The sequence below is a fragment of the Neodiprion virginianus genome, chromosome 2, assembly GCF_021901495.1.
Source record: "Neodiprion virginianus isolate iyNeoVirg1 chromosome 2, iyNeoVirg1.1, whole genome shotgun sequence".
Classification (NCBI taxonomy): Eukaryota; Metazoa; Arthropoda; class Insecta; order Hymenoptera; family Diprionidae; genus Neodiprion; species Neodiprion virginianus.
In genome coordinates this window covers 7,697,936-7,724,808 of record NC_060878.1, presented here as the reverse complement: position 1 = coordinate 7,724,808, position 26,873 = coordinate 7,697,936, and the positions used below count along the sequence as shown (strand labels likewise).

Below are 26,873 nucleotides of genomic sequence, written 5' to 3'. Positions count from 1 at the left end.
GTATAATGTTAAGATAACAATCAGCATTGCCAACATCTTTCGATCGCATTATGGAATCAGGGCCGTAAAATGACGGTATTTTTATGGTATAAATCCTACTAGGAAAGGAGAGCAAGATAATGATTGGAGGTTGTTCGTAATTTTTTTTCTTCGAACACGTATTTACTTGCACAAGTGAATTCCAAAAATATTCTCCACAGTAGCTTTTTGACGGAGAAAAATGAAATGAATAAATTAATAAACTAATTAAATACGTATCGTATGCCGCTTGCAGTGACGTGCGATGATAAATTGATTCTTGCCGATAAAAAAAGAAACAAAAAAAAAAAAAAATACTGCAAAAAATGTAGACATCGTTTCTAAACATCGTTATCACGGTACAAATTATGGAATAAAATGTGAAATGGGCGAATTATGGTACATCTACGGGGTATGGCACGTGGTACGCGAGATCAATATATATACATATATATATATATATATATACATATTAGGGTGGTCCTTATTTGGGGTGTTGACGAATTCCGATAAGTGCGCCCCCTAGACACGTTTGAAATAAATTAAAAAAAATGTGTGCGAAAACGGAGCGCTGTAGTCCAATTAGAAGACGTGCCTGTAAGCTCGTTTTGTTTTTCATTTGAATAACATGGGATTTTCAGACTACTTCAGTCATTATGTTTTTGAGTTGTCCCCATGAACGCAAAAAATTCTTTTTTCACATAAATCTGTTGTTCATGGGTACAACTACGCGTATATTTTTCCACAAGTCGTTATCACAACCTTTACGCCCCCCATCCCCCTGATATTATACACGACGGCAAATTGATCAACGTGAGAATACCTCTTTTTAGCCGCTTGGTGCTTGACAGTATTTCACCAATTAAAAGGCAGTCTTATTTACGTCATAAGTTTGTAAAAAAAAAGTAATTATACATGTGGGAAAAAATATGTATTTCAATTAGTGTATTTAAAAACACATCGTTTATACTTTATACTTTTTTAAAAAGTAATAATTAAAATTAAAATGTTTTGATCGCCGTCTGTTTTTCTGGATCGGGAAAGATTTTACGATATTCCGAGATCCATGAACAACAGATTTATGTGAAAAAAGAATTTTTTGCGTTCATGGGGACAACTCAAAAACATAATGACTGAAGTAGTCTGAAAATCCCATGTTATTCAAATGAAAAACAAAACGAGCTTACAGGCACGTCTTCTAATTGGACTACAGCGCTCCGTTTTCGCACACATTTTTTTTAATTTATTTCAAACGTGTCTAGGGGGCGCACTTATCGGAATTCGTCAACACCCCAAATAAGGACCACCCTAATACATATATATGTATAAATATACGGTAAGGTTTCCGTAATTATGGTACGTGTTGGCAACACTGATAACGATCACCCCGAATCGCCGCCGCGCTGTTCGCACGTAGAAAACACCGTGAGAGTGAGCTTTTCCAAAAGTACGTCCGTACGGTGCAACATCAGCGTAAGAGTAAAGAGAAGCTCGCGCATGCGCTGAGAAACCTGGGAGCCTGAGTCGAGGCTAGCCCGTGAAATAATTGATCCAATCAGAATCCGTCGAGCTCCCGCCACGGCGTGACGCGTTGTTGACGTTTTACGTAAGCGAAGACGTGCGAGCGCCGACAATCGGAGGGAATTATTGGGAGTGAGGGAGGCCGATTTTGACAATGCGATCGGGAGAATATCAGAGGGAATTTGTATCGATCGCCCAGCGAGGATCCCTCGGTAAAAAAGATAATTCTGGTGAGCGTGTAACGAGTGCGGATAATTTTTCTTTTTTCTTTCTTTGTTTTCATCACTTTATACCACGTGGGTAAAAATAAGCTCAATCGTTTCTTGTTTTTTAGTTTTTTTTTTTATCCATTCCCCCCGATCAGACGAAGCGAAAACATTATGTCGCTTTCTCAAGACCGTTGTTAAAGCATCTACGTGTGATTGTTTGGATATAATACCGCACACGGTGAAAAATGTTGAAACTTTTCGAGGGGATTCGTTCTGGTTTTGAAATTTTTTTTTTTTTTTTTCTTTTTCTCCAATTGCTGCTATTAATATTTCAATTTATATCGCGTTTATCGCACGTGCTTACGGGTGAAGAAATAGCAACAATTTCACTGCAGGACAGGACTCTGGTGCCCTGTTCATCCGGGACCTGCAAGCTCTCTTGCTGCTCCGCGCTGCGCGCGTACACTTTTATTGATTCGCGAGGAAGCTCTCACGCGTAGCGTGTAGAGGAAGCACAGTGTGTATAATAACAACTATTCCACGTTGACGGTGCGGAGCTTCGCGTTTTTCATTGTTCGTGTATTTTGCAGCATTGCTTGATCTCAATTTTATTACCATTAACGTCGAGTTGATTAAATTATATAAAATTTTTGTGTTTTTGTGTTTTCTTTTTTTTTGGTTTTCCAAGTTGAAACGTCATTTTCTCGTTTCACAGTTGAGACGAACGAGATATTTCGACAATTTTCGAGGCGGCGGTTTCGCGCGTTTTTACCTTGTTCTACCATGTATATGCATATAATCTGGCTTATACAGCATATGAAATGTCTGTTTTGTCAAATGGCGAATTAGCGACACGCTTCGCGGCCCCGATTCGTGACTTGTTACGTAATTCGGTATTACGTGTACAAGATATCACACGTGTGTAATGGAGCAAAGTGTTACGCGAGAAACTAAAATTTTTACTTGAAAACTTCGAAACACGTGATAGGTAATAATAAATCCCGTTTCTTACCCGCCAATTTTATAACTGCGTACTCTGCATCTTATACATCTTCAGAGTTTATGGAGAACATTTTTTTCTCACCTGTCAGTTTGAGCTCGTTGAAATTTCGGTATTTTATTATACTGTTGCAAATGTATATAATGTTTAAAATCGGTATTTAACTATTTACGAAAACGATTGTAAGAAGTAACGAGGTACAAATTGAACCGAATTTAGTGGAGTATAAAAATTTTTAGTCAAAAACGATGCTTCAAACTCCTCGCTTATAACGACAGCTGTAACAGCATTATGTAACTATTGTAAATCACCAATTCCAGTTGCTAGTTTTGTGGGCATACCGGTAGGTACAGCTTGTAACTAATTGTCTTACGATCGATGCACCGTTTCAGTGGCATTCCAATATTTAATTATACGTCAAACACCCGACGGTAATGAAATGCCGAAGATAATCGTTCGGTGTGAATTAAGGTTCGGGCTCACTTAGGCTTCTTTCGGATAATACTTGAAACATTACTATCGACTGATAATGATTCACCTATTTTTTTTTTTTTTTAGTTCTCTTTTCCCTCTAAACGAGTCGAAGACGTCAATTATCTAATTTGAAGTTTCAAGGTCGCGTGTTTTGCAGTTAAATCAGTCACTTATTACGCATCTACATTTATCCCGGTTTTGCAGTGAATCAGGAAATATTTAAAAACTGAATATAAAACGACTGCGTAAATCAATATTTTGGCTAAGATGTACGTTATTTTGTTTTGAAAAGTCAATTTTCGCAGCACCTGTTATTCTCATACCGGTATTATATTACCTTACGATGTTTCAGCGAGATCAGTTGTTTTCGAAAAAGTAAGAGAGAAATAAATTGAATCAAACGGTAATCGAAACCTAATACGAAAATAGTGAAATTAAAAAACATTAGTAATTTTACACAGAATTTTCTCTCAATATAATTTCCTCTGAAAAACATAACTATACAGTCGATAATAATCGACCGTCAGAAACAAGGCTCGTTCGATGAGATTGATTTCGCCTTAATTACCCGTTACGCTGAGTCGATGAGTTTGTGTGTAGATACGTGCATATAAAGAAAAAAAAAAAAAAACGTATCGCATTACAAATCGAGTGAAAAAATGAAGAATCTTTTCGAAGAAAGTGACTAAGTTTCGTGCGAATTTCTCGTGAAACAATTGCATAGACAAACCGCGTAAGTAAATTACGCAAAACCAGTGATCCTGTAGACGTCAATTCGAATATCATTTCGAAAGTTGCGCAAGCTCCCCGAAAATTGGTCGTCGAAGGAGCGATAAGGAGGAGAACCGCGGTAATCGCGATAGCCGATCAAAGGTGGACATAGTGAAAGAAAGCGTTGAGAGGGAGAGAGAGGGAGAGATAAAGAAGGGAGAATTACGTCGAAGCTGCCGTTCAGACGATGACGCCGAGGCGGTGCTTTTGTAGTGGGGGCTTCGACGAACGCCGCGCGTCTTTGCCGCGCCGTGGGGGCGCTGCCACTGACACCGTCTGACACTTGCCAATGCTAGCGAGGCCGCTTACCAGTCAGTGACAGTCCGGACACCACACGGACACTTGCGGACCGACTTCGTTGGTCCAGAGATCCGATAGACGACCGCGTGTGCGGCCACAACTGTCAAACTGACAAGTGGATTTTGCCCGTCTTCTTCGTAGCGCGAAGAGTGAAGCGGCAAACTTGGCGATACGACAACCAAAAAAAAAAAAAGAAGAATCTAGTGTAGTTCCAGTGTCTCATTTCAGGAAAGGATTAAAACGCGATTTTAATAATTGGTATCGTGTAGTCGAATTAAACCTTGGTCTCTCTCTCTTTCTTCTCCGCTACCGCGATGTGATAAGGTTCGTATGAGCGTCCAGTGCTAGATACCCCGTCGAATTGATCGACCGTTTTGTGCCCGTCGAATATGTGCAGTGTGTATATTTTAATAGTCGCCGTCTCATCGCCATTCGGTATTCGCCGTTCGGAATTGACAAGTGCGAGAGAGAATACCTCGTAGAGTCCGATCTAACCCAAGGTGTAGCGTCGTGATTTTCCGTCGCGTTACTACCCGGTCCGAGATAGTAAAAAGTCTTGGAAAACAAAAAAAAAAACAAAAAACAAACAAGCAATCGGTAAGAAGAGGGGGATCTCTTTAAAGATGACGGAAGTTGGGCGAGAGCCTTCCCGGAAGTACGGCCTTGCCGAAGAGATCTACGAGCGTTATCTTGACCAGCAGAATCCAAACTACGAGATATGCCTCGGTTACGGAGACTCGCTCTCGAGATGCGGCCGCGTGCGCGAGGCGATTGACGTTTACGCCCAGTGCTTCAGGCTGGGCAGCGTGCCCTTGGAGAGTCTGAAGCACCTGGCCTCAGCACTGCTCGACAGCGTCCGAAGCGCGGCTGGACCGCGAAGACGAAGCGAGGCCTCCTTCGTCTGCCCGGCGTGCGAGGGCACCCTCTTCCAACCGGTGACCGCGGCCTGCGGACACACCTACTGCAGGACCTGTTTCGAGCCGAACAAGGGCTGCAAGGTCTGCGGTCAGAAGCTCGGCGCCATCGGCGAGACGAATGTTCTGGTTCAGAGGCTCGTCGAGAAGTGGTGGCCCCGGGAAGCCGAGGCGAGCAGGGCCCGACACGAGGGCGACAAGCTCATCAAGGAGGGCCAGATCGCTCAGGCCCTGGAGCACTACGACCTAGCCGTACAACTCGGTGAGTTCCTCCTCAGCCACTTTTTCAGACACCTTCGTTCGGTAGAGTAGTCGCAATTACGGATGCCATGCTGAATCGCGTTCGTGAGACACTCCTGAACTGGACTCACGTGTACCAAATACTCCTGGACACGAGGTTGGCGATCGGCAAGACCTTGCTTTTCATTTCCATGTGATGAGACGGTACGAGTAACGAAAGTTTTAAACGAGACTTAGCAGCCAAACGTTCCAGCGTTCGTTCGAACTAGGTAGTAGAGTCCGAAAATCACAATCTTGTGAAATACCGTCAAGCTACAATATTTTTTTCATAAAATTAAGAGGATAGACTGAACTGCATTTTTCTACTTCCAAAAGGTTTAACACGTTTTACTGCTAACTCTGGTGGCTAGCTTCAGCTTCGTAAATTTTCACGGTTCCCTTAGTCGTGTAACTCGTAGGTGCGGTAAGCCTGCACGTCGTAGCCGACATGTAACTGAGTTACGTTCAGTTCAGGGCGGTCGTACGGTTACGTAGGTAAGCTGGTTATTGGTTATACGCTGATTTTATGACGTAGCGCGATGCACGAATGACCCGCCTTTGTTGTAACCGATTCCGGGAGTTATCTGATTGCCTGAGTTATTCTTACGAACGGTATTCTAAACAGTTCTGACCCGCGTTTTCGATAATTCACCAACTGATATTTCCACTGGCACTAATGGGCCGAGGCTTGTGTGCCCATGCTTAAGCAGGGAGCGATGATACATGCTCACATGCGCCATGCACGGAATTTCCCAGCCACTCCAGAGACGAAGAGAGAAGGAGAGTAAATAATGATGATGAAAAAAGCTATTCCCCGACTAACTGTGAACTACTGCTGCACCGCAGTAGCGGCCAGCAACCGAGCCGCAGCGAGGCTTAATCACCCAGCCGTATACGACTCTGGTTGATGACCCGTCTGTGACACACGCAGGCAGCTCCTTTGTCTGGATTTCCAGACTTTGAAGTATAACGGGAATTGAAACAGACTTTTGACAAATATTTACCGTAGGGTGTTGCGGCGACTGGTTACGGTGACGCTGTTTCCGACTTTTTCTTCGGGGTGACCGGATGTCTCGTTGCAGGGTGTTCGGAGAAATGGTCAGATAAACGCTTCCCAACCATCAGCCATTCGACGTTGACCGGCTGAAAGTTGTACCATTAGATTCAGTTGTTGAATGAAGGTGATAATTGACACGATGACACAATATCAACACTTCTGTACCCATAATACGAATTCGATGTGTGGTTGAAGTTAGTAACGTTACTGTAACGATGCATGTTCAGGAATAAATCGTTACTTCTCACCGTTAGAATTGCCTGAAACTTGGTAAACCATACCGAACCAAACAAGTCCATATGATCAAACAGCCGACTCCTTGAAAGTCATTCTAAAAATGCAAAATAATGAATTTCTTCCTGATATTTCTCAACGCTAACGTTACTCACTTCAATCTCGTAATTCGATCACTTTGCCAATCTTTTGGTGTTACACGGTGAAACGATATATTATAGAACAAAAAACATCCGCTCCTGTCTCGACTCGGTTGTATGTGGTACTTATGTATAAAGAAGGAAGGAATCTGGTCCTGGTTATCCACTCCCCATTGGCTGCTATATTTACACCTTCGTAAATCTCGTTGGTACGATGCGACGCTTTTTTCGTTGGCTTCCCGTTACGTAAAAAGGAGAAGAAAAAAGAGGGAGAAAGTATAAATCACACGTTATATCCCAGCGTGGTGGTAACGTCGCATCTCCGCTGCCTGTTGCACCAGGCTTTACGAGACTAGCTCACGTCGATTCATCTATCGCCGATATTCTTTATCAGACATTACGTTAGAGCAATTTGATTCCCGCTGGGATCTGAACTCCTGGGTTTGAAGAATATATGTCTCGAATACAACGTCAGCAAAGTACAACAAGCCCACACAGTATCGTAAACTCATTCTTGAAAATTTTCCACGTCCTACCTAGTGTGGCTTTCGTGCTATTATAACCAACCGATCGACGATGATACATATTCTTAGCATACTCTCAAGGAGTTTTCCCGATTCAAGATATTCAGAATCTGACAGACCAGGCGCACATGCGACCGTCTGGCAGTTCTGCCTTGAAAGATAATGGCTCGATGCACCGGCGACGTGCACACGCTGCACCAGTCTGAGCTAACAAAAGACAAAGCCAAGCACCAGAACCCTAGCCTGGTGCAGTCGACGTTCCAACGGCGTAAGTTCATGGCCAGAGTGCAGAGCGCTATACCTGGCACTCTGGGCTCTTATATAAACCTTCTCGAAAAGCCAAAACGATTTTGAAATGTCGTAGGAAAAGCTGAGATATAGTATGCGCACACGAGACCACATTGACAGCGATGACTTGGTGCGAAAAAGAAGAAATGACTTGATAACAACAAAGAAAAAAAAAAAAAAAAACACACGATAACGGTGAATAACGGACTGATAATGAACGTGAAAGAGAATATCCAAACACATCGTCACGCGGAATTCGTATTCGCACGTGTGTGTTTAACGTGCATGCACACACTGTAGCACTGCCGATGGAATCTCTACGACGCGATAATACAGCTGACGAGAAGAGAAAGAAAGAGAACGGCTAGTCGGCGTGCCTGTGTCAGCTCGGCGGGGGCTAGGAGATAAGATAGTCTTGAACGGACAAAAGCCACGTTGTCGCATCTGTCACGATGACGTTTATACGCCGCGCACGCTGCTCGGAAGAAACTCGTGTCGCTCATCAGGTCTCGACCATCATACACGACGGTTTATAAACACGCTTAGAATAGTTTTTGTTACAACCACGTGACTGAAGCTTTGGCTTAGCTGAAATTAGTTTGAAATCTAAGGAAATCTTTGAACTTAAAAATCAGTAAAATCCAGGCTTGAGCAGCATTCATAGTACAATCCCAGAAATTGTTACCACTGTCAAATACGTGGTTCCATTCCATTGCTGGCTTGGGTCTTCGGTTTCCACTGACGTTGGTACAAAAATTGGAAATTACAGTCGATGAAGAGAAAAAAGTGTAATGCAAATAGAGGCCGGTGGCAGCAGAGCCAGGTGGTGGCACGGGGGTCGTTTTAACGACCAGTTGCTTCAAGCGCAACGCGATGTGTTCCATTTGCTTCTGTATCCTACCACTCAACTGATCCTCGGTACAACTGTAGGAGTAACGTAGAAATCTATTTCTGCTGACGCTTGAAGAAGTCTAAGTAGACTCTTTGACTTCAATTTTTGGACTGTGGTAGGAGACCGCTCGTCGTCCGACGACGCCGGCGTGTAAATGAAACTCGTCTGACGTGCTGGGTTCCCTGATTGTCTCAAACGCCCTTAAAGCTGTGGTCATCGATGACCCATTAACGTAGGTTTAATCGTCGAATCGATGCACCTGGGCAGCGGTTGTCGCCATTACAGTACATCCACACCAGGGAAACTTTCAGAACATTCTAACCAAGTTGCGATACGCGACGTTAGATAACGTTGCATATGTAAAGAGTTATTACGTTCACTAGCTGCTGCAGTGTGGCAGTTATAGTGAAATATGAGAGCGGATTCAATTCACCGATAAAAATCTTCGAATAGCTCGAGCTTTAACTGATGCATTGCCTGGCTCGGTTCTTCGGTTGAAAAAAATTAGCATTCCATTTAAGCGACACCTTCCATGTACGTACGTTGTCCCAGTTCCCGCATGATCTTATCCTCTCGAATAAGTGACGATGTCGCGGAACACGTTCTGCGGATACTTCTATAAATGGTGTACGCACAGGTACTCGGTGCGCCGTTCAGAGTTGAATCACTCAAAATGACGTCCCTGGCTGATCGATTAATTCTCGAAACAGGCCTCGACCTCGTTTCCTAGGTTTGGACGCGCAAGGTCAAATCATTCCGACTACGATCAGGAGGATGTGGCCAAGGACGATTATTATTGGAGGGAGTTTCGTTGTCAATGGAATCTGACAAGACTAACACCAAAGGTGGGAGGTCTTCGAAGCCACGATCAGCGTTCTCGAAACTTTAACTCTATCGTTCTCCTCAATTTAAAAATGTTCTATGTCATCGAATGTACGAGAAACCCGAAGATTCGTGTCCAAGCTTCTCCGGGTCAATTTCCTATCGAATTTCTTATCATTCTTTTGATCGTTGAACCGTTCAACGTTGCCGATAAGACGTGACGCACTTGATCGTCACGCTCTTCTGGAAGCGAACCAAACCGAAGTAAGTGTAAGGACTCACATCGGTTCTATCGAGTGCCCCATAAGAGGAGAACATCATCGAATGAATCAATTCATGTCCGGCAGACGATAAGGTGTATCGTAACTATGTAAGTATACTTGAAATCAGAGGACAGAGAAAGGGGAACGTCGCCAAAGTAATCCGGCACGTTCACCAGTTTAGAAGGGGAGTCATAAGTCGCGAGCAATCACCGAGTCAATTTATATAAGAATCTGACTAATCAAATTGGCAATTGCACAAATCTCCAGCTATGAGTATTCCTGCCACATTGCGTCACGAAAATTTGCCCATGGCTTAACAGTCTCGGGTATTCTTCCATCGAGTTGGTCTCAAGAGCGGGCAGCCGATAATTGACCGACGGATTGCGCGGTTCCATCGCACCTAATAACGCTGCGTTGTCATCGGGCTCGTAACGTCAACCGGATGATGTCAGTCTCGGACGAGCGACTGCAACGAGGCAGGAATCATCTTCCGGGAGCCCGTACTTGGTGTACGTTACACGATCGACCCCCTCGCCTCACCAGTCCCGATGAGTAAACGCGGAGATATCCCAGCCACATGACCGTTGGTGTACGTGCTTGTACTGAAAACCGACTCTTACGACGAACGGAGTCAAAAATAGAGTGTCGCACGAGGCGCACTTACCTAGCTATACGGAATCAAGAATCGCGTTGATTACGAGTATGCCGACAACGGATCGTCAGCGAAATCAGAGAAGTTGTCGGTGATGTTACGGCAAGGAGACTTATTTTGTGACCTACGCCGAGCGTTTCGTTTCACGAACGAAACGGCGTTCTATCTTTAACTTTCAAACTCCAATCTGTGAAACACCATAACAGGGTTCACGATGTATTGGAATCGACAGCGTCCGAAGTCCATACCTTGCACGAGGTTATCTTTACAGTGCACCGGTCAACTAGTGTCTGAAATATTGAGGGTAGAGGTAAGGCAGACTATATCTCCATGTATAGACCGTGTCCGTAAAGTTGAGGCAAATTAAGAATGCTTTCTTGCAGGAAAAGTTCCTTAAAGCGTCAGTCACATCGAACCCGATTAAACCCTGATTGCTAAGCGAAAATCGGATTGTGACCCTTATTGCTTATGAGCGCCATTCTGGTGACTTGTCAAACCACTATTTGCTGCTTCTTGGCGGACACTTTTTCAGTTGTAAACCCATACGAGATACTTCTCCTTACCTCTCCTCCTTCCACCATTCAGGCTTCTACACACGATACCATGAACTCACGAGAATCATACAGGCTTATAACGACGCATCGGTTTTCGTCTATGAATATGCCTCGGTAACGGTTACACGCTTACACGTTTAAGCATTCTAGAATTACGTCCCCACGTAAGGTGCCATGTCTATAATTAACTCTTGTCCTAGGGGATAAACACGTCGGAGGAGGTATAAAGAGTATGCATCCGTGCTACGCGATGCGTAGGTCAGCGTTGATAGGAATATGTGACAGGAGAGAGATCAGGAACTCCGCATCGACATTGATATATTACAATTAACGAAACCAATTTACTGCAGGGATCATTTTGACGAAACGTATTTCCGTACACAGTGTAGAAAATTTTCGGCTGGTTGAATCAATTGAAATTAACCAGTTACCTTTCGATGGAACGTAAGAGTCCATATTAGTTTTTCTAGTTCATCGTGTTGATTTTATTATTTCACTTACGCACTGGGGCATGATGTTACATCATTGAATTGTTGGTGTTCCGTTAATCTGTAATTAATTAATTCGATATGATTGAGGTGTGAGAAACTTGAGGAGAGGGAAGCAATAGAAAAAAAAAAGAAAATAAAATCGAAACAACGTGCGAAATAAAAATTAGACTACTTAAGCCCCACTCAAAGTATTCGGTCAAAGGTGACGCATCTCTACACGCTCGACCTATGCCTCTTACGTAACGCGAGCAGTCAGCTTGCCGGCTCGATTATACAATGTATAGTCCGAGTACATACGGTGTGTATACGTGTATGTATATACGTATTTATACACAGAGAGACACGCTTGTGAGCATAGCGTAGAGCGCACCTTATCGACAATGATAAGCCAAACTAGCCAACCGAGAGGCACGATGAAAATAAAACATACACGGTCTCGAGTTCAGGTCCTCTACAACGTCTTCTAAATAATTCGAGAAACTTCGATCTTCATTATCCGGGAAATCCCGAGATGCTGAGCGAGAGAAAGGGGAGAGGTTAAACCGGAAATGTAACCAGCCACTGAGCTCCAAAGCTCCACCGGGGAGCAGCTTGGTCGAAAATAGACCCGACCCGCAGAGCTTATGCGGCCAAGGAATTTACCAGAAGGAATAAACCACTTCCGATTACACTTATTAGGTTATAGGTATACTCTGTAGGCATTCGGGAGGAACAATCGAGTACCGCGAAAACACGATCGGGTCCATCCGACTCCGTGCGGAACTCGGAAATTTATACAAAGGGGCAACCGCAGCACGGATTACGAAAATATATGGTGGTCGAAATTGTGCAGATGATGTACAGTTTCCGGTCCGGGGGTTTCAAGGGATCACACTGAGAAAAATTTCATTTGTTACGGTAACTGAAAAAATTCAGTGAAACAGGTATCGTTAAAAAGATTGTTTGAATATCGTTGGAATTACGAAAAAAGATGTACGCCTAACCATTTTGCGCTATTGTCGATCCTTTTTTGGTTATTGCAACGGAAAATCAGTTTATGAGGTTTACCCTATTGTTTTAGTTAAACAAGGCTTTAACGTCAATTTATTCTTGCACAAGCATTAAATTTTCGCAACAGTTGCAAGAAAATACAGCAACGGTGATCGTAATGAGATAGAATAGTAACGGATACTAGACTTTCCGGTAACAGGTAGAAAACTAATTTTCATTTTCTACCTAGAACTATATTTTCCGATCGTGGTAAAAAATTAAAATAGTTAAGGACTGAGCGGTAACCGTAACTAAAAATTTCTCTCAGTGCAGATAATCAGTTGGTTGCCACAAATAAGGATAAAACAGCCTTCCGGTATTCACTACGTAATGATTTTTCGGTAAAACTTGATTTACATCTTGATGTACAGATAACGAACAAGTTAACGACCTGAATGGATTACATAAGGTTCGGACTTACGGAATAATCGTCCGCTAGTTATATCGACCGTCAGTAATCGATGATGGCATATTTCATTGCAGTCGCGTATAAACCTGAGATAAAGCAAGAACAATATCTCATCCGACGCATTTGTTTGTCATGACGTTTCTCAAGTTTAGGAAATGGTCTAATTTCTGTCTGTCGGGGTCTCTGAACTCATCGCTCTCTCTCTCTCTCTCTCTCTCTTTCTCCGTCGTTCTCTAGAAAAGAATCTCTGCCAAAAAAAATGATATCCAATTCGAAATATCTTTCGTACGACATTTCTGAAGAGCCAGACGAAGGTCTGTATCAATTATCGCGTTACGACGAATACGTGGCAAGCTTATTACGCTTGAAAAATGAGCGGCAATCAATGAATTCCGGCCGAATATAACTTAAAAATCTCAACGGATATACCGGCAGAAATAAAACAACTTGACCGATGTACGTACAGAATCGCAGTTCGCTTCAAAGCCTAATTGCAACTTTTATCGCAAATGAGATTCTCGTTCCGTGAAATGAATTCCAAGCTCGCGTACAACGTATAATGTACATAGAAATGGTGAACAGAGGTTTTATACTGTCGTAAGAATTGTCTCGTAAATTTGTTGTTGGGATGAGAAACGAGATGAGAGAAAAAGTACGAAAGAAAAAGCAAAAGGATTGCGACACTGTCAAAGTTAGTCAGCGGATTTGATGCGCGTCGTATTATGCCTGATGCACAAAATTCACAGTGTGTACCGAAATACCTATGTTTGTTCCGTGCATTTGTCAACGGGCCAAGGCCGAGGTTGAGGGATGCCCGTCGAGGTGTGGAGTAGGGATAATTAAACTTGTATCGATTAAACTTTGGAGCGTCGTACTTTTGGCGCTTTCTGTCTGCGCATATTACATTTAAAATAAGCGTCGAAGGTACGATTGAGCGCGATATTGAGGGCGTTGATAACGCGCGGTAAAGCCAGCTGTAGTTTTAACTGGCGTTATTTTTGCGAAAGTAGATAAGAACTAGCGTTAATTTGTCACCCGGATTACGATCGAGTCTTTTCACCTGGTCCGGCGGCGATTAGACCGGCCTGCGAAATGTAACTTTTAATTTCCCCGTTGAGTAATGATGGTTTTTTTCAGGTGTTTAGGTATGCTGAATTAAAATGTAGTGCTAATTTTTTTACAGCACATCGAGATTTATTTTTATGCAAGATATGCGTATTTACGGATCTTTTTAACAATTATTATGAAAAAATAAAATACAACGAGTACAAAACTGAATGTTTAGTTGTAAAATGAACAGCGTTAGTTTTAAACAAGACTCAAGAGATTATAGATAAATCAAAAAACCTTGTGAAATCTTTTTATACTTTTTTCAAAACTCCGGTTCAATATTTTTCTCTCGTACTTACGTAGCTCTAAATATGCCTAAAATCACCATAAACGACAACTAGTGAGGGTAGATGAACATTTAAATATCAACTCGACTGTCAACACATATATTTAACACATAAATTGAAAGTTAACTATAGTAGTACCAAAAAAACGGGAAAAAAAAATTTCTCCGAAAATCTACGATATAGAATCTTTTAAATATTTTTCTCAAATATTCGTACCTAACACCTACCGAAGTTACTACTCAGTTTTATGGGGGAAAAGACGATCGTAGGTCCGTGTTATCAGCCTCGATGCTCGTTAGCCGGAGTCTGCAATTCGACCCAAATTTCTTCATCTCCTCGTCTTCCCGCATGGGCTTATTTAGCTTCGGGGAACGAACGGACCTCGTTCGGAATTAATTAAGACGACTAACCGACATCTTCTTCTCTCGATATTAATTCCTGACCGCGTTTAGACTACCTCCAGTATGCTACATTATATAAATTATATGTATCCTACATGCCGTCCGGTTAAATTTTTTACGCAATTGGAATTCACGATGGTCACTCGCCGGTTATATGCTAATAATAATTTTACACTTCGTTGCTTAGACTATAAATATCGCAATTGTTATTTAATCAAAAGTTCAGTTCGCGCGTCATCAGAAGGTTGACCGCGTCAACTTGAATACGTTTAGTGCCTGTACAGCAGTTGCGAATGAAACTCGTTTTGGAAACAGCTTCCGTCATTACCGCCGATTTAGTTGCAAATCAATACAAGGACAGCGTTTTTCTTTTTTTTTTTTTTTTTTCTTGTTTTACTTTACCTCCTTTCGTCTCCATGAAAAATCTCTTCGCTCAAAATTCCGCTTGAGTGTAGTTGCCGCAATTGCGTAAGATCTTTAGTTCGCAATGGAGAGTGTAGCACAATTGAGTCTAATCAAGTTACATGACAACTCTAACGGTAACTTGATATTTTTAGTTAAAACGATTTGTAGACTGTCCATCGCGCGTTTTGTATAAAATTTGATTAATCGATATTAGAATGATCGAATCGCCGACATGGTGAAAAAAATATGTATGCATTCATTCAGGAAGTCACACATGTGTGAAAAATTGATTAGATTCGTCGAAATTGCCGATCATTGACGTTGAATTCGTTTGATATTTTCGTTTTTGATTGTTTTTTTGTTTTTTTTTTTTCGCTTTCGCTTCTCGCTTTGCCTTATTCGGATTTGTAATACCGACGATAGATCTAACGCAGGAGGTATTGTCTTGAATTTCGATCGGCGGTAGGAGGCCTGACCCAATTTTCGTTACACATATTACAAATCCGCGACCAAGTTGAGGTTATGTAATTACGAACGAAATTAATCTACCGTATGCTTGTACAGTACAAAGTGTGTCAAGGCAAAAGTTGTACACTTTCCTCTTTGTAAACCGCGCAGCCCGTTGCGGATTTATAAACCTGCGAAATTCAAACTTGTCCTTTTCAAGCAATAGCAACGCAACGGCAGGATATCGTGGCGTGATTATGATCGCTACATCGCGCGGCTGCGTGGCAGTGTTTCGGCAATGTAATTGGGAAAACATATCAATTGTACAACAATAGTAATAAATGATGACTGGTCAAAGAGACTTTTCAATTATGTTAAACAGATTTACAGTTAGGTACAAATTTTTGTCGATAAACATTTTAAAAGGAACGATCTGATTCGTCGGCATATTCCGATTGAAAATTTCCGACGAATTTTGATTTTGATATTTGAATCGTGAACTTCGCAATTGAGAAATCGGGATATTATGTGGAAGAAAAAATGTTACCGTTTAATTATCTATACCCACTGAAATGATTATGTTGAAGTTGGTAATGTTGTCGTAACGATTCATGCTGAGGAAAAACCGTTACCTCGCAATTTTGGAACTGTGAAATTCAGTTAAACCGTAATAAAACAAAGCATACTCATATTTTGAAATCTTCGTTCCTTCAAAGTCATTGTAAAGGTAGGAAAATTTTGATTTTTTTTTTTTTTTTTTCACCCATTTCGTTACGGTAACGTCGCTAACTTCAACCTCGTTTGAAATGAACCTTTCAAGGTGTTGGATAAAAATAAAAATGAATCACAAATTCTCGAATACTGTGGTGCAATTGATAAATCTTTCTCACCGTCATGACGCAGCGAGGGATTAAATATAAAGAGAGCGAAGTTAGTAAGGTCAACGCAACGATTAATTTTTAGGAAACAATCATTGTCTCTCAACTTTAGTATCGTCCCAAATCGGTTAATCTATTTTTAAAAATCAAATTGTATTCAGATTTTGGAAATGAAATTCCTCCAAAGTCCTTCTAAATTTTCAAAACAATGATGTCAGTTTCGAACACACCATTAAATTAACGTTACTAACTTCAGCCTGGTTGAATACGCCTACTCGTAGGTTCTACGAAAAAAGTCGCGGAAGAATTTTATGGTACATCGATACAAACTGACAATATACTTATGTCGTACTTTATACCTGCTAGGTATAACCGTACCAAACCGCAGGCGGTAATTCAATGAATCGAAAGAAACGGCCGACCGAGTTTTACACGAGAGTTGAATAATACCTACGCGTTATGTGACTTTACAGACACAACGGTTAGGTTAGGTTACGTCACGCGTGTATTACGTGTGCGCGCGTCGCGGACGCGTCGACGCAAGTAAGCGCGGGAAAACACCGATTCAAATAAATCTGAACAAACGACGATCCGCAGATCGTGCCGAATTGTTCGATTTGGTCCCTCGAGGATGCAGCCTTTTCAGTTTCGCGTAAGGTCGCAGCGCCTTTCGACCGGATCGAGTCTTTCGATTCAAGTCGCGCTTTGCGAACACCACGTTGTATCAGCGAGTAGTGAGTAAGACTTATGTAATTGCTTGGGTGGCCTGCTTCGAGAGCTGCTTCGGAGTGGGCGGCCGACCAATTTAAGTCTGGATCAAACGCTGATATATTCGCGTTAACATTTTTCTTCATCTTTTTTTTTTAATTTTATTATTTATCTTTTTTATTTTATCTTTTCAACCTCCTCGCTCCACCCCGATTTATTATCATATATATGTATTATTTATACAGTCCGTGAAAGCAAGTCCCAAAACGACAAGTTATTACAGCGTTTGCCAAATTGAATCATCACGCTTCCATCACACCCCAAAATATCGGATCTCGTTTCAGGAGAAATTGCACGTTACAGTTTGGTGAAAATATGCAATGATAAATACCTAACATTGTTTAATAAATAAATCATGTATTCCTTGGGGCGTGTTTTCAAATTTCATTTTCGACTTACGTCGTTGCGGATTCGTTGGAAATGAAAAAATAGAACGAAAAAACTGTGCTTGCAAGAATTCTTTTACCCATTCCCGATGTGTAGTTCTAGTAAATTGTAACTGTGTTTTATTTTTTCTCTTTTTGCCACGGCCACGAATTCTTTACGCAAACTTCTTTCGCACGAGCGTGATGTAATTATTATCATATTGATGTCTAAAATTATATCAACATTTCGATACAATGTCGAAATTTATCAGACGCGTGGGAGAAGGACTTCATTAGTTACCCTTTGAATAATCGAAGTGATAAGATGAATGGCTATTATTAAGTATACGGGACATTCGATGACACAGCGATCAAGATTCTACACCGATGTCTCAGATTGGCTTTATAATTTTTTGTGTGAAACTACATGACGAAAAACGCAAACGAGATTTTTTTTTTCTAGAATCTGAAAAATTTCAGAACAATCTTATAGAATGCAAAAAAAATTTTGGAAGCTATTAGAAGACGGAGATTTCACAACTTCAAAAGATAATTGAGAAAAATGAAGAAAAAAAAAAAAAAAACATTATTATCATTCTATTGCGTTTTTGACATATGAATGAACATCAAAGCTCACTGTAATATGGGGCAAAAAATATCTATTCAATATTTTGCAATGCAATCCAATAATACCTGACAACTTTTTTTTCCATCTTTCTTTTTGAAGTTATGAAATCTTCATCTTCTAATAGGTGTCGAAAATTTTGTTTCATTTCGTAAGATTTTACAAATTCTAGATAGTCGGATTTCTTTGTCCAGTTTTCAAATCACACTCCAGATACGCTGATTCAAAATATTCTGAAAAAAAAATTGCGATTGCATTTTTCGTCATGTGGCTTCATAAAAAAAAATTGTAAAGCCAATCTGAGAAATCGTTGTAAAATCTTAATCGAGATGTCGTGAAATGCTTACTTATAGTTCGCATGCGTTTAGAGACTAGCGTGTAAGTCAGGGGAAGGAGAAAAAAATAAAAAATAAATATGACAGACGGAGAATATTTAATAAAGCGATTATATCGGTGTACACGTATACGTGTATGTATACATATAATAACCTACCTAAAAACCGATTGTACAAATATGCATATTCGCAAAGTTGTATAATATGTATATATAAGTATATATATATACATATATACATGTACGCACGTCTCTGATTACCGTTGAACAATAATAAGATAAAATGTCCGACTTATCTTCGAACACACGCCGGCGATACTTGTAATTCTAACAGACATCACATTTAGATAGCGGTTCCATGTACGTATGTATGTATGTATGTATGTAAAGCACAAACAAATATGTACATTATTGTACTATTATCCGTTAATAATATCATCCTTCTGTAAAGAAATTGAAATAAACGCTGCGTCGTTGTAATCCCGCGTTATTAACCACCTATTGTATCGTTTGCATGTACGTGCATATAGGTGTAATAACGCAGCGGCAATCAATTATACGTATCGATCCGTGATCCGAGAGGGACCGTATATTTTCAAATATTACGTCACCGATTATTTTTTCATCCATCTCACAATATTTTCGCAAGATAACTACGTCACGCTCGATAATAATGTTCATTATTATTGTATCTGAAATTACAGAAACATTTCTCCTTCGATTGTTTATACATATAGGTGTGTATATATATATATATATGTATACATGCATACATGTACATATATATATGAATTCCTTCCGGTGTTACATTGTTGTTACGCGTTGTCGTTTCGTTTGTTCCATTTTTTCGCCATTCCGTTTTCATTACGTCTCGCCCGAGTGTCGTACGTGACGTAACGTCTTTACGGCCCCTTAACCCATTTGCTCTTTTAAAGATTAGGTGCTGCTGCAGCTCCTGCTTATGTGCTGCACGTTGATTGAACGCGGATCGCTTGCAGTAGAATTAAATCTTACGTAAACCGTTGGTCGGTAAACGGAGATAACTAACGAGACTGAGAAGAGACGAAATCCAACGGAGAGAAAGGAAACATCGAATTCCTCGTCTCGTCTCAATGAGACAATCTTAATGACACTCGTTACGATTATACCGTTATTTCGATTCGGTGTAACCCTAGCGATAATTAAAATAACAACATTACAACGAATCTCGTATTATTTGATTTGAAACCCTGATTATATATATATATATATATATATATATGTACAATGTGTGCACGTATAATTTCATAATCCACACATCTCGGATGAAATTCAAAAATTGTGACACATCGATGACGAAGTTTCGATCAATAGTTATGAAGAAAATCGTTTCAATTTTCACCGAGAAGAACGCGACACGTGTAATACATATTCAATGAATCGAGTTCGTGGTTAATGGATTTTTCTATATTTTTTATTCAATAATTATTACACTCGTTACTCGAGTTTGACGCAAGAGAAAAAAAAAAAAAAAAAAAATAATGCAACACGACTGTATAACATGTATAATGGTATATATTATATACATGTATAGATAATCTAGGATTACGATTGAAGTTGAAAATAGATAGGCGTATACTCTCCGAATCGGTTATTATGTAATGGATGAATACGATTGTTATTATTATTCTCTTTCCTTCTTCTTAATTTGTTTTTTTCTCTCCGTCTCTCTCTCTCTCTCTCTCTCTCTTCTCTTCCTGAATTAACGACAACTGCCCTCCGCGGCCGCAAACAGTGAGTCATTCCGACATCTGTGTTAAGCAAACGTTATAACACCGTTAAACCTTTATCGCGTACAGATATGCCCAGGCCTTTATGTACGCGTGTCATATACGTACACCTTGTATATGCATAGCAGCGGCACCGGGTATAAGATCGATGTAAAAATGGTGCACAATATGGGAGCTTCTTCTTCGGCTCGCGTCTCGCGTTACGTAAAGCTCTTGCGTTTGTCGTTTTCTTTCCGATGGAACTTCGTCGTCATCGTTACGTAGTTTTTAGGTATAACTTACCTACACGCGTGTTCAGCCTGTTTGTTTGATAAAATTATAACCCTGTGTATAACGGGCCCCGAAATTTGGCTAAGAACAAAACATGTGTTTTCCAAAGTATCTAACGCAGTAACGTCACTTAAATAGAAACGGATAATTATCAGTGAATTACGGTTGATAATACATGGATATAAATGTGTATAAAGAATTCTTTCCACGTGATCTTTCGACAGATCATATCGTGGCAGATGACATAACTCGGGTAACGGAGCAAATTTTTTTATCAAACAGATCGATACTATGAGAAATTTTCAAAACGATGAAACTGATCGGGAGACTTTGAAATCAAATTTCGATTTCATACGTGAAAGGTGAGGTTGATTTTTATTTATTTATTTTTTTTTCTCTTTTTATTACATATGTATATATATATATACATACATGCATGGAATAACAAATACACAAAGAGACGAGAAGCGATCGCAATTGATGCTCGCGGTTATATAAAGGTTCAAAGATAACAGTGAAATCGTGAGAATTTATTCGGTTAGATAAGATAACGTTAAGTCACGTGCTCGCCTTCTGTCAAACTCTGTTATGTAAACTTTGATCCCACCGCGCCGGCTGCATGTCGCCACCTGCCGAGACTTCTTTCAACTGCAGCATGTAACCTCGGACTCACAGATTTATTTGTGGCGGTTAAAACACACTGGCGAATCGTGATACGTTAAACCCGATGCGGATCATCTTTGTCCCCTCGCAGGCATTTCTTTATTTCTTTCTTTTTTTTTTTTCATCTCTCTTTTCTCCTTCTCTCCGCCAACTTTGGTAAATTATTGTTGAATTTTACACGAATTTTCTTTCTCTGCATTTTTCGTTTCGACCGATTCAGTGACTGAACAAAAAAAAAAAGCTTTCGGGAGAAATGTCGTTTTTTATTGTTATTTAATTTTTTTTTTTTAATCATGGTTGCGCCGATTCTTCAATTCTAGAAAAATTCTATTTTCAATGAAAAAAAAAAAAAATAAATAAATAAATAAATTGTCAGACAATATACCTGGCATTACTTGCCGGATGACTAACTTTTTTAGTACCTAAATTATTTATATAATAAAACCGATTATTCTTTTCTACGGAGGAGGAAAAGTATACTTTTCTATCATAAGATACAGATCAACGGTATATAGAAATAACGAACATCAACGCTTTTTTCTGCGTACACCGATTAATCGTCTTTTTTTTTCACTATCAGAGCTTAAGTGAGAAATCAATTCACGTTCAAGTTATTATAGTTATTCCTGTTACAGTTTCAGCTAGACACAATTTCATTGAGCCTACCGATTAAATTTTTAATTCGCTTCTCGTTTCTTGAATGATGATACGGAAAGTAACACTCTCGTATGAATTGAGCGCCACGTGTGTTCAGTAAAACGAGAGAATGATTCAAACTTGACGGAGTTGTTTGGCCTAGCCTAGACTCGCTCGGTAAGTCGGTTCGGAATCCCCGGAATGAGGTTCAGACCGTCAAGTTCAAAAGAATCGGTCCTCGTCACTGAAATAATGTGGTCAATGGAACACAGAATTTTCCCCCGCCGCGTACAAACGCCTAAATATAAATACAAAAGGCCAGATTCTCCTATTTTCATTGATCTGTCATTTATTTTCCACCCCTCTTTTATGTCAGATACGAAATTAAGGAGTAACGCTTGTCCGGTTCATTGTTTTGCAAATTTTCGTCAACCCTAAACCGTGTCTTTGTTCGGTACGTAAGACACTCGAAACAGCCTCAAACTTACGGGGAAAAGAAATAAATAATAAACTATATAATCAAGATAACCGAAAATTTAACTTCTGTTGTGTCAGGTATAATAAATTCTGGCAAGAACTGTACAGAGAAAAATAATTCATGTCATTATGGCTAAACTAGTTGATCGGATCGTACGATTCGTATTTCAGGTCAAAAGTTTCGATGGAATAATGTAGAGAATAAATCGGTGAAAAATTTCCATGCGATAAAACATTTTCGAGAAATTTGTCACGTGCAACAGATAAAACAAAAAAAAAAAAAAAAAACCCGAGTTCATGATTGCCAAAAAGTTCTGTTTACTCGGTTTTGCGATATTATCAACGAACATTTGCCAACCAAGTATCGTGTACATATATTTAGGGTGGTGACAAATTTTTTTCGGGTCACCCTCGCCCAAATCAACTTTACATTATTCATGAACAATTCCGAAATTTTTTCACATCTTTATCTCAACTCTAATCCGTGCCACCAACAAGATGGATTTCTCTATTTAAAATACACATCTTTCGAAAACAGCATATATTTTAGAGTAAGAGTAATAATGTTAAAAAAAATTTGTTACCGCGAGGTTTTCGTGGACATTAAAATGTGCATCATCGTACCAGGTAATCTAGACAAATTGCACCTCACCTAAACGGAAAAAAAGTCAGACTTCGAGGGTGTGCAATTTGTCAAGATTTCATGGGGTACGATGATGTGAATTTTTTCTCAAATAGTAGCACTAATGTCCACTAAAATCTCGCAGTTACAGATTTTTTTCACCGCTATTACTCTTAAAATAAAATATATGCCAAGATTATGTATACGAAACACGTCTGTTTTAAATCGAGAAATCCACCCTCTTGCAGACACTAGTTAGAGTTGATACAAAAATCTGAAAAAAAATTAAGAAATTACGTATATTTGAATTGCTCGAAGTTGATTTGGGGGTGTGACGCACAAAAAAAAAAATCAACATCCTAAATAAGGACCATCCCAATACGTATATTATTTCAATTTGAAAACAAAGTTTCAAAGTTTTACACATATATGTAGATCTCTCTCTCTCTCTCTCTCTATCTCTCTATATATATATATATATATATATCTCTGGGTATCCGAATGTAAGCGTTTCTCGTGTAGGTGTACGTATAGGATCGGCTGTGTGCAGCGTCGCGCGTGGCGGCGATAAAAATGAAAATAATGCCAGCACGTGTACCGAAGTCGCGCGTCTCCGATCAGCGTCGCTCTGCGTTACGGTTTTTCGAGCTACGCAGCGCAGCGCCGCCATACGACCCGTTGCGTAACAATAGATTTATATAAATGCCGGTTACGTTGACACTGCGCGTGGAGAGAGATCAGCCAACGCGCAGAGCTCACGTAGATATAAACTCTGCCTATCCTATCGAGTTACCCAACAAGTATCCGTCGTTTCCCCGCTAATTGTAAGTTCACCCTTAAAACTGGACAGCGCGAACGAAAAAACTTGCACAAGTTACGTCTGCGTGATGCAGCGTTTTGAAATAATTATGTCGTGTTTGTTCCTCCTCTCTTGTAAGAACAGTTATCAATTTTTCCAATTTTATAGCTGCGATACGATCGAACTTCGATGTACGAAAGATATTACGCGCATCTTGGCACGGAAGACGTCGTAAATTTGTCCTTTTCAATTCGTCGTATTGTACAAATAATGTTCACGAATCCCTCTCCTTTACGGCAAACTTGTTTTCGGTCAAAAACAAAACGCGAGTTTCGATTCTATACGAATTACGTGTCAATGACGCTCAATCACTCGCGTTGACCGCATCGTCGGTCATTGTCACATAATTCGTATAGAATTGAACTCCCGTTTTGTTCCGGACAGAGAACAAGTTAGCCGTAAAGGAAAGGCATTAATTAAAAAAATTTAAACGCACGTTCGACTCCATTCGAATTATGTGACAACGTCCAATCACTCGCGTTGACTGCGTCGCCATTATTTGTCACATAATTTCGGACCGAAATGAAGTTAGCCGAAAGAGGAAAGTCATTAACGATCATTACCGTAGATACGTATCAAGCTATAACTTTTGTCAAATTGTAAAAACGGCAAAAAAATGTCTTCTAAAAAATTATTCACGAGTATATCAAATGTAGTTGCAAAGTGTGTAACGATGAAAAATTGGGATACGGCTAGAAAACTATCATCCTCTTCTTTCTCCGTATAAATTACGTCTAACGAACTTCGGTGCACTTCTTCTCTGCGCAGTTTAACTCGCCTTCTCGCAATTGCGTAATAAAATCCGTTACATAAAGGCGGACGACCGCGAGACGCGACGCCGTGTAAACGATGCAGCATGCACGTATAACCGAATGACGACGTGACGACGTATCGATGATGCACTCCGCATGCTCAATCTGCTCTATCGTTATGCTCGAGTTGTAACCGCAAACACGCGGCGTTCGCCTGGCGGTAGTGCAGAAATATGTATAACAATCAGATCCACGTGCAGAGGCGTTATTGTCAGGCGATTTTTCGAAATTTCATAACGACGACAGGGCATTTTTCAGCGTATAGAATCTACATATATATATATATATAATAATGGAGATTTACATGTGATTGTTCAATTTTGTATAAGATGGGTAAATATATATATAAACAAATAAACACACGAGGCAGTTAACTTAATCATTTCAATAAAATTTTTCTCGACAGATTTACAGAAATCCAGGTTTGTAATTATTATCAGAATCGATGAAAATAATTTTAAAAAATACAGTGTATTTCGTTTTCGTCGTCTTTATGAGCATACAGCCACTGCTATTTTTACTGTGTAAGCATAAAAAAGAGGAATAAATAAATGAATAAAAACGAATCGAGGAGAAGAAATTGATAAGAAATTAGAATGAAAAAAAAAAAAAAAACTTTAAGACAATCAGAAAAAATCGGTCGTATAATAAGCAATGATTGCTATATTGTCGATAATCGCTATCGCAAGTTTCCCGATTCATTCGTCTACTTACCGATGCGCGAAATGTATCTAAAGATATAATGGAGTCTGGAATTTAATGTACAATGTGTGCCGAGTGAGACGAGCTCTTCGAACGTTGGTTACAAATTACACTAAATGCAATGCCAATTAAACCAGCTATGCATACGCAATAATCGAGTTTGTTAACGTAGCCAATCCCGGCTCAAGTGACCGGAAAGCATCCAAGTACGATGCTTTGCGTACAAGTGCAGCTCACGAATATGTGTCGCATACCGTACGACGCATGTACGGATGAATTGAATACAAAGGATGAATAAAAAGAACGGCATTAATGATGATAGTGCATGATTTGTATAAATAGTTACGGCATTGTCAGGAATTAAATGAAACGTAGATTCCGCGCCTTGCGGAGTAATAAATAAACCGCACGTATCAAAGACGATAATGTAATAAATATATATATACGTATATATATGTGTGCAACTACATGTTTTTCCCCAGTTATATCTACAACAACAATTTATTATTCATATTACATAACTGTTCCCTACGTGACGTGAAGTTAATTCCTACAGACGTAAAGCGTATACCACATATACATATATTTACATGTAAGCAGTGCGATTTTTGTCGATATGCGAAGGACTGAGATATTATATACTCGTATTGTACATTCATTGAATTCCCGATCGGACGGAGAGATCAAAAATATAAGTAGAAAATGGATCGGCATTTCCATATTGCGTGTATATTATTACGCGATTATATAACGCAATTATACATTCCTTAAAATAGTTGATTTCAAACTTTTTTTTCTGCTACCGTGTCAACGCACGATAGTCTCGGATATTTGTAAACTTTTTCGGAAGTTTTGTATTTTATTTTTCGCAATTCATGTACGCGGAACAGAAATTACGCATCGGTGATTCAGAAAATTCGGGTAGGGATAAAACTCAAAATTCCAGAACTGCTGAACCGATTTTGATGAATTTTTCTTCTACAGGTATCTGCAACGTCCGGATAGATTTTAAGCTATATTTCGTTACAATCAGACCGATAATTTTGGAGATATAACGATATTTGTAAGCCAAGTTGGTAGGACAAGTTAGAGGTTAGGTCAAGTTCCCAGACAGCGCGAAACTGAAAATCGTCAAAAAGACATCTAGATGATGCTTTATGCGTCGCGTTCTGACCCTTGGGGAATATTTTTGCGTCCTGAATATGGGTCTTATAAATCGGGCCAAAAAAATGGCGCATAAGACATCGTAAGGCATAGGTTTAGATTTAGGTTTAAGTTAGGTCAAGTCAGATATTATCAATCTTCATTCAAATATCTTTAACTCGTACGTAAGCAAGATTGTTCAATCTAAATAGAATTTTCATTTCCATCACATTAAATATAGGATTTTTTGCTGTTATATAATACACACTTTACATCTCGGGACAGACGACCATGTACAATATACATATACATACACATATTTCAATTAGAAGTGGAATTTTTTTTATTACAAGCAGCAGAGGATTTGGCTCGAGAAATCGGAGAGTCGACAAAGTGGATACGTGTGAAATTGGCTGAAGTGTGTCAGCAATCGCAAAGTCGTCGACCCGAACGGCGGGC

At 39.9% G+C, this 26,873-nt stretch overlaps 1 protein-coding gene across 1 annotated transcript in view; it reads left to right on the top strand.

The window, feature by feature from the left end:
* Positions 1-3,875: 3,875 nt before the first annotated feature.
* LOC124298905 (LON peptidase N-terminal domain and RING finger protein 3) overlaps positions 3,876-26,873 on the top strand; it is a 45,499-nt gene continuing 22,501 nt past the window's right edge. The window contains exon 1 of the mRNA XM_046751548.1: positions 3,876-5,469. Coding sequence (XP_046607504.1) covers positions 4,917-5,469 — 553 coding nt within the window. The 5' untranslated portion in view covers positions 3,876-4,916. The remainder of the gene's footprint in view (positions 5,470-26,873) is intronic.